This window comes from Cynocephalus volans, chromosome 17, assembly GCF_027409185.1.
Source record: "Cynocephalus volans isolate mCynVol1 chromosome 17, mCynVol1.pri, whole genome shotgun sequence".
In the NCBI taxonomy this organism is placed as follows: domain Eukaryota; kingdom Metazoa; phylum Chordata; class Mammalia; order Dermoptera; family Cynocephalidae; genus Cynocephalus; species Cynocephalus volans.
The window spans coordinates 24369864-24388311 of NC_084476.1; the positions used below are offsets into that span (position 1 = coordinate 24369864).

The 18448-nt window shown below is 37.6% G+C and overlaps 1 protein-coding gene across 3 annotated transcripts in view; it reads right to left on the bottom strand.

The window, feature by feature from the left end:
- Positions 1-6126: 6126 nt before the first annotated feature.
- The window catches only part of HSDL2 (hydroxysteroid dehydrogenase like 2), a 65438-nt gene continuing 53116 nt past the window's right edge, over positions 6127-18448 (bottom strand). The window contains exons 10-12 of one of the 3 annotated variants that reach the window (XM_063081956.1): positions 16090-16218; positions 6616-6766; positions 6132-6422 (exon numbers count right to left, since the gene is read on the bottom strand). In XM_063081956.1, coding sequence (XP_062938026.1) covers positions 6654-6766; positions 16090-16218 — 242 coding nt within the window. In that variant the 3' untranslated portion in view covers positions 6132-6422; positions 6616-6653. Of the gene's footprint in view, positions 6767-16089; positions 16219-18448 lie in introns of all 3 variants that reach the window. The other 2 variants (XM_063081957.1, XM_063081955.1) reach the window with 2 other exon arrangements.

The window sequence follows — 18448 nt, forward strand, 5'->3', positions numbered from 1 at the left end:
AGATCCCCCAAGGAATAAAAACCTCTCACCACATCTGAGATCCAGACCTTTTTGGAAAGACATGGCATGGCTTGGCTTACTGAGTATCAGAGAAGTCACTATGGTGTTGTGGTAGCAGAAGTTGCTGACACTCTGCCCTCTGGAATCTGTGCTCTAAATGGCCATGGAAAGTTGTCCGTAGGACGGTGTGTCACTGGAGAAACTCTACTACAAAACCACCCAAAGGGGAGATGCCACGGAAAGCTGCTGACATGGGGTGCTGCTGATCACCACACATTACAGGAACCAGAAGCTGCAGAACCCACCCATGCTACAGGTGTCAAATTCTGGGAAGCTAGAAAAGGCATCCCACACACTGAAGCTAGAAACCTCTTTCTCCTGCAATGTCTACTCAGAGCCCTGTATCGGAAAAACCTAACACTACACCAACTGGCAAAGGAAAAGTATCTAAAGGACCCAGGTCCATTTTCATAGAGCAAAGGAAAGAACAAATCTGGAGTAGGAAGAAAATAAATTGATAACTGATACAATGGTATATTTCAACCAAACCACATCAATAGTTTCATTAAATGTAAATGGTCTAAAACTTCACATGAAAGGTAGAGTTTGCAAAACTGGATAAGAAAAATCAAGACCCAACTATATAATGTCTATAAGAAACACACTTTAAATATAAAGATGCAGATAGGTTATAATGAAAAGATGAAAAAGTTACGTCATTCAAACACTAGTCAAAAGAAAATTGGAGTGAGTATATTACTATCAAACAAAATAGACTTCAGAAGATGAACATTACATGATAATAACTGTCAAGTTGTCAAGAAAGTATAAAAATCCTAAATATATTTTCCACGTAATGATGGAGCTTCAAAATACATAAAGTAAAAACTGAAAGAACTAAAAGGAGAAATAGATAGATTCACAGTTATGGCTGAATATTTCAACACTCTATTCTCAGTAATTGAAAGAACAGAAAATCAGTAAGAATACAAAATATTTGAACAATATTATCAAACAGCTTAAACTAAATGACATGTCTAGAACATTTCTCCCAACAACAGCAGAATATACGTACCTTGGGGCTGGCCCGTGGCTCACTTGAGAGAGTGTGGTGCTGATGGCACCAAGGCCATGGATTCAGATCCCATATGGGGATGGCTGGTTAGCTCACTGGGTGAGCGTGGTGCTGACAACACCAAGTCAAGGGTTAGGATCCCCTTATCAGTCATCTTTAAAAAAAAAAAAAAGAATATACATACCTTTCAAGTGCACAAATAATATTTGCCAAAATAGACCATATATTGTAAAGGGCTATAAAGCAAATCTTAAAAAACTTAAGAGGATCAAAGTCATACAAAGTATGTTCTCTAACCACCATGAAACTAAACTTGAAATCAATAACAGACAAATATTGGGCCGGCCTGTGGCTCACTCGGGAGAGCGTGGTGCTGACAACACCAAGTCAAGGGTTAAGATCCCCTTACCGGTCATCTTTAAAAATAATAATAATAATAAAAATAAATAACAGACAAATATCTGGAAAACCTATACATATTTGAAAATTAAGCAACATGTTCCCATGTTCCTCATAGATTAAAGAGGAAATCAGACGGAAAATAGGGAAATATCTTGAACTGAATGAAAAGAATACAGAACATATCACATTTTTGTGGAATACTGCTAACAGTGCTAACAGTGCTATTTATAACTTCAAAAGCTTATATAATCTTATAAAAAAAGAAAGGACCAAAAGAATGAACTAAGCTTCAACCTTAAGAAGCAACAAGAAAGAACGTGTTAAACACAAAGGAGAAGGAAGTAAATAATAAAGATGGTGGAAATCAACTGAATAGAAAACAAAACAAGAAAGAAAGTAATAAAGAAAAGCAAAAAGTGCTTTTTTTTAAAAAATCATCAAAATTAATAAAGCTCTGTCTATATTAGCCATGAAAAAAGAAGATAAAAATTAGTAATTTCTGGGGTGGCCAGTTTAGCTCAGTTAGTTAGAGCACAGCCTTGAAAAGCCAAGGTCACAGGTTTGGATCCGTGTACCAGCCAGCTGCCAAACAAAAAGAAATTTCTGATGCTCTGATGCTTAAAATAAACTAGAATTACAAAGGCCATCATGTGAACAGATGAACAAGACTGTTCATCAAACAAGTGCATGCAAAAATGAGGGCTCCTGAATTAGGCCCACCCAAGGACGTTTATTGGTATGCAAAGCTTCTAAAAAGATTTCGAAAAATTTTGCCTGTTTAGAAGACTCCAAGGCAAAGAAAAGTTTAAGCAATCAGTTGATTAAAAAAGTTGAATCTTCCAACCCTTTTGCTTAGTAATTATCCCACTCTGAAGATTGAAAAGAAAGCCAGAAAAAGTGTTCATAAAAGTTAGGCCCTCGGTGAGGCAGGTTTGCTTCTTTTTCAGAGATATCCATGCTGAGTCCTGAAAGAAAGTGAGCCGAGATGCCGGGTACCGTTCAAGCTTTATTAAAGGAAAAGAATCTGCCGGGTTGCACTCAAAGTGGGCCGCAGCCCCTGGCTGCCCTCAAAATGGAGGGCAGCAGCAACAATGGGATTGCAAGAGTTTATATGAGCTGTTGGGCGCGATACGTAAGGGTGCTGGGGAGGACCATTAGGTTGATGTAACTGGGTGGAGAACTGCACTGATGCGGAAGCTGGAAAGTTGTTTCTGTTTAAGTCAGGAGGCTTCTCATAAAGGGAAGGAGGAAGGGGCTTGGTGCTGGAGTGGAAGACGAAGCTGGCGGCTATTTTGTGCTTATTGTGTGCACAGTGGTGCTAGTCACGTCCAAAATCCATCAAGTCCAGATATAGACAATGCTTTGTCTGCCCTATTCATTAATGGGCTTTGCCTTGAACTCAGTAATCTAGTTAAGAAACAGAAGCTAAATTGTAAAGACTGCCTATCAAACAAAATCTGTCTCCAGAACGTGCCTCTCCAGCATTTAGCTGATTATTTTGAAACCCTTTGTGAAAATTTACGTCCACAAAGAAAAGTCACTAGAAACTCTTACAATGGGAGAGAGCATTGGTGTAAACAAGTCTTGCTATTGACCATTTTGTTTTAACTGGGCTTAAACCTATGCCTTTGTCTTGGCTAGTGGTATTTAGGACTGGAACCTAAGTTTTGTACCTTTGAGACATAAATTTTCTACATTGTGTTACCTGAGAGTCATCTTGTTGTAAATACAAATTTAGGGTGGAAAATGTTTAGATGGTTACTTAAAATGGGATGAATTAAATGGATAGTGATGGGGTTAAAACAAAGGTTAAATCTACCAAAGGCTGGATAGACCAGAGGAACCCTGTGCTTGTCTCCCCAAATTACAGGACTGCAAACCAGTCAGCTCTATTTACTTTAGTTTGAAAGAAATTTAAAAACTAGAAGGCAGAGATTACAATGAGCATTGTAGCTAACGATTGCTTAGGGCATGAAGTAAAGTGAGCCGAAATGCCGGGTACCAATCAAGCTTTATTAAAGGAAGAAAATCTGCCGGGCTGCGCTCAAAATGGAAGGCAGCACCAGGTGTGGGGGTGGGAGAGCTTATTCAAGCTGTAGAGAAGGCTAACATAATCAGGGAGGGGTTTGGTGCTGGTGTGGAAGATAAGGCTTGTGGATGCCATCAGGTGGAAGGTTGCACCCGTGCAGAAGTAGAGGAGTTTCTATTTCTTAGAAACCACGAGGTTTCTTGTAAAGGAAAGGCTGATGGCTATTTCATGCTTATTGTGTGCAAAATGGTGCCAGTCATGTCCAAGATCCATCAGGGCAATAATCAGGTCAATCAAAAAAAGGACAAGAGTCCTGTGACTCAACCCACTTGTTCAAATGGGTATAGTTAGCAAGTTCATGTTTTATTGACTACAACCCAGAATTTCTGCCTCATAATATTTTCTACTTTTAATTTTCCAAAACCTTTAAGACCATCAAGAACAAAATTTCAACAAATTAAATTTTAGAAATCTAATTGGCTTTCATTAGCAATTTATGAACCGGGCAGCTTACAGCCTACAAAATAGACAGGAGTTCTGCCAGGTGTGGTAGAACAATCAGCTTTTGTAAGGCAGCACTGGGAGGAACAAGGAAAAAGCACAGTGCAAAAAGTGGATTTATTTATTTATTTATTTTTTTAAAAGATGACCGGTAAGGGGATCTTAACCCTTGTCTTGGTGTTGTCAGCACCACACTCAGCCAGTGAGCGAACCAGCTATCCCTATACAGGATCTGAACCCATGGCCTTGGAGTTACCAGCACCACACTCTCCTGAGTGAGCCACAGGCCGGCCCCAAAAAGTGGATTGATTAACATCAGGATACTTCAGGTTACTATCCTTGTATAGATTAAAGCAGAGGTGGCTTTCTTATCATGCTGGTTCAGGTTGACTGGTCCCCTTTTGATTGGTTGTTATGAATCTCCTGTTTTTTTGAAAACTGGCCTGTTTTTAAGTCTTAAGTTTGATTATGTGGACTCCTTTCTGGTTTGGTCTGGTTTGTTGGGGTCTTGCACAGGAGCTGAGTCCAAAACAGTGGCCTTCCATAAATTTTATTTAACAAGACCATTTGGAGAATACAGAGAAAAGTCTTTACAAAACTTCAGTAAAGAAGCTTGCTGGCAACAGCTGACCAGGACCCTAATATAGCTAGGACAACTGGGAGCTGCCAAGGGAGCTGTGAAGCTGCCCCCAAAGTCAATCCAGCTGGGCTTCATGGAAGGGGAGGTAAGGTCTCCAAGTTGCATTTGGTCAATGTAGTGGGAGGTTTCTGTTGAATAGGGCTTGGTAATCTTGGCCTTGGGCTAGTTCTTTCCCATCTGTTTCCTCATTTCTAAAATACAGATTAAATGCTCTTAACATAATTCTAAAATGTCAGAATTAGCTAAACTGCTTAATAGCACAATAATCTTGGAGAGTGGAAGATGGGAAGTAAAAGAATTACACTGAGCAAATATTTTTAACTGATTAAAATTAAAGGTAAGGGCTTTTTTAAAGTTTAGCTTCATTTCCCCACCCTAAACTAATGTATTAGTTTGCTAGGGCTGCCATGTTAAAATGCCACAGACTGGTTGGCTTAACAATAGAAATTTATTTCTCACACTTCTGGAGATTAAAAGTCCAAGATCAAAGTGTTGGTGGATTGTTTCTTCTGAGGTCTCTTTCCTCAGCTTGCAGATGGCTGCCTTCTCACTGTGTCCTCACATGGTCTCTCTGTGCACATGTTATTGGTGTTTCTTCTTGTCGGGCTGGATCACAGACCCCTCTGCCCCATCCTGTGCAGGTCCTGAGCCAGATAGTCGAAAAGAAAAACCAAGTAGCTGCCAGCAAAGTGGACATGCTTTATTCCAGAAGGGAACTCCCCTGCCAGCAGTTCAGAGATGCTGTCTTCCATACCGAAAGTACACAATAGCAGCAACGAGCCAAGGGGTACATGGGTGCACATGCGCACTAACACTACTCTTACAGAACTTGTTTACAACAGACGTGCTGAATCATAGCCAGCCAGATATGAGGTGAGAGGGCTTGACTAAACTAACTCCATTTTCCTCACATTTCTTATGCCCAAACTTCCTCCTCTTATAAGGATACCATATTGGATTAGAGCCCACCTTTTTTGTTGGCTGGCCAGTATGGGGATCTGAACCCCTGACCTTGGTGTTACAACACTGTGCTCTAACCAACTGAGTTAACTGACCAGCCCTAGAGCACATCCTAAAGGCCTCCTTTTAACTCAATCACCTCTTTATTTTTATTTTATTTTTGGCAGCTGGCCAAGATGGGGATCCAAACCCTTGACCTTGGTGTTATAACACTGTACTCTAACCAACTGTGCTAACCATTCAGCCCTTCATCTCCAAGCACAGTCACATTCTGAGCTACTGGGGATTAGGATCAACAAATGGATTTGGGGGGTACACAATTCAGCACATAACCACCCCATCTATCTTAATGTAATTTCAAAACACTGTAACCACATGCATACTTCTGGGGAGATGATTATTTTATTTTAGGACATTTTAAACATACTTTTAAATAGGGTACATACTGAAATTAGTTGAATTACATTAATAATATTTTTCTATACATAACTATACCTTAAAAGGTAGTTAACAAAATGAAAAACTGTTTTGTTTCATTTAGTCTTCACAAGTATTTATTAAGTATTTTATTATGTGATTTCTGTGAAATACACTGTAGAGATTTCCTTTAAAATAAGCATATAAAAATCCAAAACATCATTAAAATCGTCATTATTATACAATCTATAACTAAAAATTTAAAAACAGACTAGCTTCATTTTACATGAGAATAAGCTTTCAAAAGAGCTGATTTTATTGCTTGACCCTGATTGGTTGCTCATAATACTCTTCTTGAAAGACAGCAAATGAGATATAAGGCTCAGAGGGCAAAACCCCTGAAATATAAAAAACAGAATGTGTTAGAATTCCACTTAATGAAGCTTATGTTTAATAAGCTAGCTGTTTTAATTACATTTTCAAGTCTTATGATATAGAAATTCTACTTTTTTCCAAAACAAACAAACATACATATCCTTGATACAATAGTGAAGAAAACAAACATAAGACTTTAACTGTTGAGTTTTTTACTTTTTGAGCACAGCAGTAAACATTTTCTTTTCTTCCCTTCACAGTCTGGCATTCATCTGACTCATTAGCTTCTCCAGCTTGATTGCTAGGGCCATGTTTCCTTTAATTGTCAATCTTCCTGACATGAATGCCATTGTTGGTTTTAGTTTCCCTAAAATGACAAATTCAGAGAGAGAAAAGCAACCATTAGTGCCCTTAGGTATATACTGCTTCAAGAACATGCATTACAAAAAGAATCTCCTGGGTTTTATATATCTCGAAAGCACAGATATTTCTGTTACAGCATTTTATATATCAGTATCTTGGGAATCCCAACTCCTAGACTTAGATGTTAACAACATCTTAAAGAGATAACACAAAAACAGCAATCAGCAAAAGATTATAGCAAAAAGCTGAAGATGGCAGTATTTATATACTCATTACAGTACACTAAGGATACATGGTGCTGAAATGAATTCTGGTAAACAAATACTATCTATTTCAATCTACTTAATTTTCTAATCTATTATAGTTCATTAAACTTTTAACATTTCAAGTTTAAATTCAAAAACTCAATTGGTGAAAATACATAAAATATTCTTAAGAAATGATTATTAAACGTATACTGTATGAACACAAAATTATGTACAAGCACTGTGTTAATCACAGAAAAGCCAGGGTATAAAAAATGTGAGCATAAAAATAGAATTGTAGCTAATACCAACATACAATAAATATTAGCTCCATGGAGAGGAAACTGAGGCTCAGAGAGGACTGTGACTTGCCCAAGCTCACACAGCTTGTATGTGGCTGTACTACTGAGATGGGAGTTGCTCAGTTTTCCTGGGTTCCGATTTCAGACCGCTCCCCTGGGTTTCAAACCACTCCCCAAGGACTCAAGCCCCTCCTCTGAGTCCTGAGCTACTGTTGCTTGTTGCACCTATCTTTGGTACCAACATATGGAGATTGAGACCATGGGAGGCAGACTTATGTAATTCCAGTGGCTGAGCATGCTCGGTAGAAAGGAGTTTATCCTATGAGAGACCTTCCACTAGATAGCACCTAGCATATTTTAAGTGTTTTCAGTGGAATTTGACCAATGAGTATGCTCCAAAGAGACCAACTAAACTTGTGCAAGGCTATGTTACATAACTGGGAACCACCCCCTTAGTTGAATATTCATTAGATGGCAAATATATGTATAGTAGCCAAACTATAAAAGTGGAATCCAGGATGAAGGTGGGGCTGTTGCTCATTCTCTCTGGAGCCAGCCTGCACTTTGCCCGTGAGGTGTGTATTTCTTACTTTTTGTGTTAAATCTGCCTTTAGCGGGCTGATCTTCACTCTTTTGAGCCAGCCTGCACTGTTTGCAAAGTGTGTATTTCTTACTTTTGTATTAAACTTGCTGTGGCTGCTGCTCACTCCTCAGGAGCCAACCTGCACTTTCCCTGTGAAGTGTGTATTTCTTACTCTGTACATTGAAGCTCTTTTTGCTTTCTACTCTGACTCTGCTCTTGAATTCTCTCCTGAGGTGGAGTCAAGACCTGTAGGCCAGGGTGGGTTGAGGTCAGCTATCAGACCTCCCCAGACCCTCTCCTCTGGTAGCCCTATAATTCAAGGCCAGGTGTGTGTGACTCTCATTTATGATTTTCTGCCTTACATTATGCTAACTTATATATAGATCATATCTCCTAGAAGGGACAATATGTGTCTGGTACATTTGTAATCCACACCCCCATGCCACACAGAGGTTCTCTGTAGAAAAAGTGTGTGGGTTGATGTATTATATACATGTTGAAATATTAAATAACTTTAAATTATTCTAAATAGGGGTAAAGCCTCATAGATTGGTTAGATAGAAAGAATCAAATTCAACTCCTTTATTATAATGAATAAACTGACATATGTACTACTTCAAGAAAACATGATGTTAAAACACCTAAACTTACAAATAATAGATTAAGGGGTAACTTTGATTTATGGAAGATACTAAAAGATCTTTATTCTTTGAAGAAACAGAAAAGCCCCTCCCCAAACTTACAAACACTGACATCTGGGTGTCCTTCAGCTAAATAACTGGCTCCCTGCTCTGCCACTCTACAGTGAAGCCTACCAGTCCACAAGCCCCACTCACCACATATACAGCTTCCCATAAGTTTTACAGACCCTTGTCCACAGAGATGAATAGGCATCAAATAAGACCAAAACCAAAACAAAACAGAAACACAGATAAAAGCATCTTGGAGGAATCAGAGAGAATGCAGGCACAGAAGAAAGAAACTAAAGTGAATGAAGAACAGATTAAAAATTCCAAAATCCCTGTCTTCAGAGATAAGAAAAGATAATACAACAACGTATTAAAATAGGATGTGAGTGAAGAAAGAGGGAAGAGGAGGAGGTAAAGAAGGGGGGGCAAGGGGCAGGGGGAGGGGGAGGGGCAGTAACAGGAGAGAAAGACGGGGAACTGGGTAGAGGGAGGAGGCGACAGTAAGAGAAGAAAAACAACCAGAAAACAAGAGTGAGCTCTTGGAAATTAAAAATTTGATAGACAATATTAAAATGTAGGAAGATAGTCAATTGCCTAGAAAGTAAACAAAGTTATACAGAGATGTACAATAGGAGAAAGGATGATTAAATCAGAAAAATCTAACTTTTTCTCTATAAAGTGTGAAAGGAGAAAACAGAGTTAGAACTATCAAATAAATAAGAAAATTTCTGAGGGGCCTACCAGGTACCAAGGAATATGAAAGAAAAAAATACCACCTTGTATTGCTGTAAAATTTCAGAACACCACAGATAAAGAGATGATCCTATTGATTCCAAAAGCTTTCAGAAAGGGTAAAGATCAATGTGAAAGATTAAGAAGAATAGATCAAGGGGGCCGGCCCGTGGCTCACGTGGGAGAGTGTGGTGCTGATAACACCAAGGCCACAGGTTCGGATCCCTATATAGGGATGGCCGGTTAGCACACTTGGGAGAGTGTGGTGCTGACAGCACCAAGTCAAGGGTTAAGATCCCCTAACCGGTTATCTTTAAAAAAGAAAAAGAAAAAAAAAAAAAAAAAAGAATAGATCAAAGTCTTAATAGTATTCTTAGAAGATGGGGCGATGGCTTCAAAATTATGAGGGAAAGTGAATTGCAACCCAGAAATCTCTACCCGGACCAATACTGAGAGTGTTGGCAGAATAAAAGTAGTTTCAGGTACACAAAAAATTACCTCTAATGTATCTTTTCTCATGAAGCTATTGGAGAAAGTGTTCCACCAAAATGAGGATGTAACAGAGAAGACATGGGATCCAGGAAATAGGAGATTCAACACAGGAGAGAGAGAAAGGAATTCCTAGGACAACAGCTGTGTAGCAGGCTTAATGAGCTACAGGTTTAGATTGTAACATGAACACAAAGGGCTCCAGGAAAAAGTGGACTGCCAGATAATCTGATACATTTAACAAAGCAGAAAAGTTTTCAAGAGGTTGTGGGAAGAATACAGGAAGACTTTGCTTAGTGTTATGGACTGAATATCTGTGTCGCCCCAACTTCACATCTTGAAGCTCTAACCACCAGTGTGATGGCATTAGGAGGTAGGGCCTTTGGGAAGAGTTAGGTTTAGATGAAACCATGAGGGTACAGCCCCCACGATGGAATTAATGCTCTTATGAGAACAGGAAGAGAAGCAATGTAGTAGCATTTAAGTAGTCACAATGTTGTATACAACCACCACCTCTCCCTAGTTCCAAAACATTTTCACCACCCCAAAAGGAAACTCTGTAGGTATTCAGCTTTAGCAGTTCCCCCCCCTCCAGACCCTGGCAACCACCAATAAACTTTTTGTCTTTATGGATTAACCTACTCTAAATATTTCATATTCCTTTTATTTCAAATTCTTCATTCCTTTTTAGGGATGAATACTATTCCATCATATGTGTATACCACAATTTGCTTATCCATTTGTTGATGGACCTTTGGGTTGTTTCCACCGTTTGGCTCTTGGCACTACTATGAACATGTGCATACATTTATTTGAGTGCCTGTTTTCAATTCTTTTGAGTATATACTTAGGAGTAGAAATCCTGGGTTATATGGTAATTCTATACTAAATTTACCCATACATCTATAGCTTTAACTAAACTCATATAAACCTGTGGTCAATTGATCTTCAACAAATCCATTCCATGCGTAAAAGAACAGTCTATTTAACAAATGGTGCTACGATAACTGGATATCCACACACAAAAGAATGAAGTTGGATCCCTACCACATATCCTAGGGGAAAATTAACTGAAAATGGATCAGAGATCTAAATATAAGACTTAAAACTAAAAACTCTTAGAAAAATAAAGGAGTAAATCTTTATAGCCTTTAGTTTGGCAAAGGATTCTTAGATATGACAGTAAAAACATAGGCAACAAAAGAAAATAAACTGGACCTCATGAAAATTAAAAACTTACGTGCTTCAAAATATACATACCATCAAGAAAGTGAAAAGACAACTCACAAAAAATGGGAGAAAGCATTTGCAAGTCATATATATGATAAGAAACTTGCATCTGGAAATATATAAAAAATTCTTAAAACTCAATAATAGAATGACGAACAACCCAATTAAAAATGGGCAAAGAATATGAGTAGACATTTCTACAAAGAAGATATACATGTAACCATTAAGCACATGAAAAAATGTTTGATATTACTGGTCACTAGGGAAGTGCAAACCCAAACTCAAGATACCACTTCACACCCAGTAGGATGACTGTAATAAAAATCGAAAAAAACCCAAAAACCTCCAAAATAACAAGTGTTGGTGAGGGCAAGGATAGGGACAAACAGAAAACCCTAGTACACAGCTGGTGAGAAAGTAAACGGTGCAGGCACTGTGGAAAACAGTTTGGCAATTCTTAAAAAATTAAACATAGAATTATCATAGGACCTAGCAGTTCCACTCCTAGTTAGATACCCAAGAGAAATGAAAACATATGTCCAACAGAAACTTGTATATAAATGTTTATAGCAGCATTATTCATGATAGCCAAATGCTTGAAATGACCTAACTGTCCATCAGCAGATGAATGGATAAATGAATTACAGTATATACATACAATGGAATATTATTTATCCATAAAAAGAAGTACTGGTACATGCTACAGCTTGTATGAAGTTCAAAAACATAATGCTAAGTGAAAGAAGCCAGATGGAAAAGGTCATATCTTATATGATTCCATTTACATAAAATATCCAGAATATGTAAATCAACTGAGAGAGAAAGCAGATTAGTTGTTGCCAGAGGGAGTTGGGAGTGGGGAGTGGATACTTAAATGGTACAAGGTGTTCTGGGGTGATGAAAAAGTTTAGAAACTAGAGAGAAGTGTTGGTTGCACAGCATTGTGAAGGCATAAATGCCACTGATTTGTACACTTTAAAATGGTTAATCACAAGTTATGTGAATTTCACCTCAATTCTTTTTTTTTTTTTTTGTCTTTTTTTGTGACCGGCACTCAGCCAGTGAGTGCACCGGCCATTCCTATATAGGATCCGAACCTGCGGCGGGAGCGTCGTGGCGCTCCCAGCGCTGCACTCTCCCGAGTGTGCCACGGGCTCAGCCCCATCTCAATTCTTTTTAAAAAAAGGGAATGAAGCACTGATACATGTTGCTACAAGGATGAAACTTGAAAACATTATGCTAAGTGAAAGTCACAAAAGATCACATATTATATGATTGTGTTCACTGGAAAGTCCAGAATAGGGAAAACTGTAGAGATAGAAAGCTCATTAGTGGTTGCTTAGAGCTGGAGGTAGGGATATAGAGGAACATAAGCTTGACAGCTAATGGACATGGGGTTTCTTGTTTTTTTGCAGGCAAGGTGGCTGGCCAGTATGGGATCCAAATGGGTTTCTTTTGGAGGTGATGAAAATGAATTGGATGGTATGTGAATTATATCTCAATAAAGCTGTAAAAAAAGAGAAAAGCTATTGACATATAATAAGAAATTGAATTAGTAATTAAATCTTCCCACAAAAAATCCCAGCTCCAAACGGCTTCACTGGTTAGTTCACAGGATACAAAATCAATACACAAAAATTAATTGTGTTTATGTATACTGGCAACAAGAAACTCAAAAATAAAATTAAGACAATAATTCCACTCACAGTAGCATAAAAAAAGAATAAAATACTTTGGGGGAAAAGCAAGAACTGTAAAAGGAAAAAATGAAAGATTAGACTTTATCAGAAATAAAAACGTTTGTAATACAAAAGATACTATTAAGAAAATGAAATGAAAGGCCACAGACTAGGAGAAAATATTTGCAAATCACATATCTGGTAAAGAACATGCATCTAGAATTTATAAAGAATCTTACAACTCAGTAATAAAAAGACAACTCAATTTAAAAATGAGCAAAGGCTTTGAATAGACACTACAACAAATGTAAATAGCTAGGAAACACATGAAAAGATGTTCAACATCATTAATCATTAAGGAAATGCAAATTAAACCACCTGAGATACCATTACACATCCACTAGAACAGCTATAATAAACAAGACAATAATAAATATTGGTGACGATGTAGATAAACTGGAACCTTCACACATTGCTGATGGGAATGTAAAAATGGTGCAGCCACTTTAGCAAACAGTTCGGTAGTTTTGTTTTTTTTCTTTTTCTTTTTTTGGTGGCTGGCTGGTATGGGGATCCAAACCCTTGACCTAGGCATTGTAACACCATGCCCTAACCAGCCAAGTTAACTGGCCATCTCTGGTAGTTTCTTAAAGAGTTAAATATCAACTTACCATATTACCCAGCAATTCCACTCTTAGGAATCTACCCAAGAGAAATGAAAACACACATCTACACAAATACATGTAAGAGAATGTTCATAGTAGCAATGTTCACAATAGCCAAAAACTTGAAACAAGACAAATGTCCATGGGCTGGTGAACAGATAAACAATATGTGGTATATATCCATACAATGGAATACTATTCAGCACTAAAAAGGAACTGAACTACTGATACATGCTACAACATGGATGGATGGATCTCAAAAGCTAAGTGAAAGAATCCAGACACAAAAGACTGTTTGATTCCATTTATTTGAAATGTCCAGAAACAGCAAATCTATAGAGACAGAAAGCAAATTAGTGTTTGGCTAGCTGGGGAGGGGGTGGGGAGAGGAAATAGGGATCAACTGCAAAGAGACATTTTGAGGGTGATGGAAATGTTCTCAAATTGGACTGGAGTGAGGACCGTATAACTCTATAAATTTACTACAAATTAGGTACATTATAGTGGATGGATTTTACGGTATGAAAATTAAACCTTGACAATACTATTTAAAAAACTTTAAAAAACACAGCTGTTAAGCACAATGTAATACATATACAGTATATGTGTATATACATCCCTCCTCAGGTAAAGTAATATTATGCAATTTATTTCATTTCTATCATACTGCTCTACCATACAGTGGCCTCTACTGGCCAAAAGGAGAGATTTTGATTATATGATTACTAGTTGTTCAAGTTTTTATATTTATAATGTATCCACTATATAAATTAGGCCATAGAAATGGCTATGGTTTCTTAAAAGAGAATTCTTAAAATACAGTTCTAAATTGTGCCCATTCGAAGACAAGCGGATGTGATAAACAGTAAGAATGAAGAGATATAAGAAGCAAAAGCAAACTCACTTGCTCCCAATCTAAATTGTTGTTATAAAATATACTTCATAACAATAATTTATGATTTTTACAAATTAGTCATATAGCTGACTGACCTCTCCCAGTTAATCCAAGAGCACATTCACAGAAAGATATAAATGGAAAGTCCATTGTTTCAAGTTTATGCTACATAAGTAAAATGTAAATTAAAGAAGTCACTTGACTCTTTCACCTTTGGAGGGCAGAACAGCATAATAACTAAGAGGATGAGCTTTGGAGTTAGCTTGTATTCAAATCTTGGCTCCAGCATTTACTCATTCACTATCTGACCTCAGGTTTATTATTTAATTCATCTACGTCTCAGTTTCCATTTCTATAAAAGAGAAACATTTTATCTCAAAGGACTGCTGGGAGTATTGTTTATAAAACATAAGTACAATAAATATTATCATAAATATTAGATATAATTACTCTTATTTCAGATTATAAGTTGACAATAAATTTTTATCTTAAATGGTCCTTACATTTAAAATTTATATATTTATAAGATTCAGATTTACCAAACATTTATTGAGCATTTACTGAGTGTATCCAAAGCACCGTGTTTAAGCTCTATGGAGAAATAGTTGAAACACTAAAACAATAAAAAAATTTTTTAAATGAATAAAGAGATAATTATTCATTAACATTGAAAGATGTTTATAATGTGCTAAGTGAAAAAGATTACCAAACAGTAGTAATGGTATGATCCTGTTTTTATAAGCACACAAATATTTATATACATTCACACACACACAAAAATACATATATATGATGCTAAACCAAACTAACTGATGGTCATCTTTCAGTGGTGTAATAAAGAATAATTTTATTCAGATCCCAGTACCAGCCAGATGCCAAAAAAAAGAATAATTTTACTTTCATTTTTCTTGTGTATTTTCTAATTTTTGTACAATGAACATTTAACACTACTACAAAAAAAGGAAAAGATAAAGAAAGCTTGATCATTAGTATATCACATACAGACAGGCTCAGAATTTAGGCCATCAGTGTTCTTGATTCAAATTGGAAAAACAAGACTCAGAGGGCACAGAATACACTGTGATCCTGAGATTATAAAGATTAAAACAGAACAAAGTATAAAAACATTTATAATCCACTGCATAAAAGATTCCTTAGGATGTTGTAATACTTTAGTTTAAGGTGCTGCTTCTAATTTTTTAGAATTTCTGTTAATTTACCATTTGGAGTAGTGTTCTAAGAGTAAAGAATAGAGAAAATTACCCTTAAATTTTCTGGCACTGTTAGAGAAGAAAATGGGCAGACTAGAAAATAATGCAAAAGGTCCTCCAGATTAGGGATTCCACAGAAAGCAGAGTCACTGGGCCACAGCAGAAGGCTGGTCTCTGTTTCCATTACAACAGCTGGCAAGACTGAAAGCATGGCCTTACTCTCAATAAGTGAATTGCTACTGAGTTCAGAGCCTCTAGGGACTATGGTGTTATTAGAAATACATTTGTAGTCCAACTAGTAGAATAAAGCCCCCGTAGTCCTCTGGAATTATCTCTCTGTTCCCAACATTTTATTATTAACTTCTCAGTAATGCAAAAAGGAAACTCTGACATCTATTCCCCATTTGTTGGATGAGGCAGAAGTGGCAGTAGAGGCAGTAGTAAGAATAGCCTTCCCAAGACTGCATGATCTTCAATATAAACAGCTACTAAGATGCCATTGCTATGAACATTTACGAGTCTTTATTATTTGGAAAGGGATAAAAGTAAAATGTCAGAACTAATTTTTCCTTGAACAATAGGTAAACTAATAAAATTGAAAACTCACCTGAAAACATTTTTACAAAATCATCAGTAGACATACTCATCACCACATCTGCCTGATAAGAGGGCTCTCCAGACCCAACATTCCCGCCTTTGTTTTTCAGATCAAGAAACCACGTGCCACCATCTTCTCCTACACAGAGGTAAATACATGTAAGTAAATGCCAAAGAAGTCCTGTTCTTTTAAAATTTAATAATTACAATTAGAATAATCTTACAAAATGCTGTTTCCCAGGTTTAAGTCCTCAGACCCCTATCAATCAGATTCAGCAAATACCTATCAAGCACTTATTTATGTTCCAGACACTTTGCTAAGCTCTGAAGATTCTTTAATAAACAAACAGCAGCAAAAAAACCATGGTTCTTCTCACAAAAGAAGTGGAGGGTGATGTGGGTGCATATTAATAAAGGGTCAGGGTACCTAGAGTAGTGAAATTCACAAAGACAGAAAGTAGAACAGTGGTTACTGGGGGGAGGGGGAAAGTGGGGAGTTAGTACTTAATGCGTACAGAGCTTCAGTTGGGATGACAAATTCTGCAGATGGACAGTGGTGATGATTGCACAACAATGGAATGTCCTCAATGCTACTGAACTATACACTTAGAAATAGTTAAAATGCAAATTTTAAATTATGTATATTTTAACACAATAAAAATTAAATTAAAAAACAGGGTCAGAAAAGCTCAGCTGAAGCTGAGATTTGAAAGTTAAGTAAGAATTAGCTAGGTGGACAGGGAAGAGGGAAAATATCGCAGGTAATGCGAATAGGATAAGAAAAAAAAAAAAAAAAAAAAAAAACCCCAAAGTGCAGCAGGTGTGAGGAACTGAAAATAAGTACAGTAAGACTGGAGGGTAGAAGGGGAGTAAATACTGGCATCAAGTGAGCTCGTGAGGCAGTCTAGCTGCCGAGCACAGTGATCCATGTGAGAGATTTACTGACTTAATCCTATAGGGTGCACCACGGAAAGAGAATGACATAATAAAGTTGGCATTTAAAGAGATCATGCTACCCGCAGTGTGGATAATATACTGAAGAGGGATGCAGAAGGCTAATGAGAATGGTGTTAGGGTAGTTCGGGAGTTTAAGAATGTGTGCCTGAAACAGGATTGTGGCAGTGGGGATAGAGAAAAGTGGGCACATTTGAGAGAGAATTTCAAAGCAGAACCACAAGACTAAGTAACTGGTTGAGTATAATGAGGAAAAGGTGGGGAGGGTGTATAGGAATTATTTGCTAGTTTTTGTCTTGGGAAACTGGGTAAAGATGGGAGTTTTTTCACTGAGAGAGGACCACTGAAGAAGAGCACATTTAACAGGTGGTGGCAAAGGCAGGTATTAGGAATAGTGAGTTGTTCTGGACATTTTCAGATGGAGGCATCTTTGTGACAGCCAAGTATAAATGTCAAATAAAGTCTGGCTAAGCTAGAAATATAGATAACATAATTCATCAATTCATTGGGTTACTGAAGCCATGTGAGTGACTGGGGTGTCCTAGACAAAGGCTGTAGAACGTAAAGAGTGTCAAGACAGTGACCTGAAGAACATTGTTTAAGGAAAGGATCATGGAGAAGCATCTAGCAAAGGAGACTGACAAGGCATGATCACAGGCAGAGAAGGAAAACAAGGAGGCTACTGTCAAGGAAACCAAGGAAAGGGAGCATTTCCAGAAGGAAGGAGTGGTAAACAGCATCAAATGCTGCAGTGGTCACAAAGCAACAAGGAATGACAAATTCCACAAGGAATGACAAATGCCCACTGCGATATGGAAGTCATAGAGGCCCTTGGTGAAAGCAAGTTCTATGGAATGGAGAAAAATTACATCAGAGCATAGCGTGTTCAGGATGTTATAGATGAAAATAAGTTTGGCTCTGAAAGGGAGAGAAAAGACAGGGAGTGTGTGGTTTGTTATTGTTATTATGTTCTGTTTTAAAGATAGAACAGACTTGAGAATATCAAAATACCGTTGGGAAAGAGGCTGCAGGATGAGCAGGTTGAAGAGAAGGCAAAATTAAAATCAAGTTCCTGAGAAGGCCAGAGGAAATAGGATCTAGGACTTTGCTATTTGAAAGTGTGAGCCACGGACTGCAATACTGCCATCACCTGTCAGAAATGCAGAATCTCAGACCCTTCCCCTGACCCACTGGATTAGACTTTGCATTTAGGAAGATCCCAGGTATCGGTATAGATGTTACAGCTTGGGATGAACTGATCTAGAGCTGAGCTCCATTCTACCAAGAGGGAAGAAGAGAAAGATGCTTTTAATGGTTGATTTCATATCCGACAGCAGGGAGCTGAAGCAATTTCTGTTTGTATGCTTCTATCTTCTCCGTCAAAGAGGAAGTGAGATTATCTGCTGATACTGGCA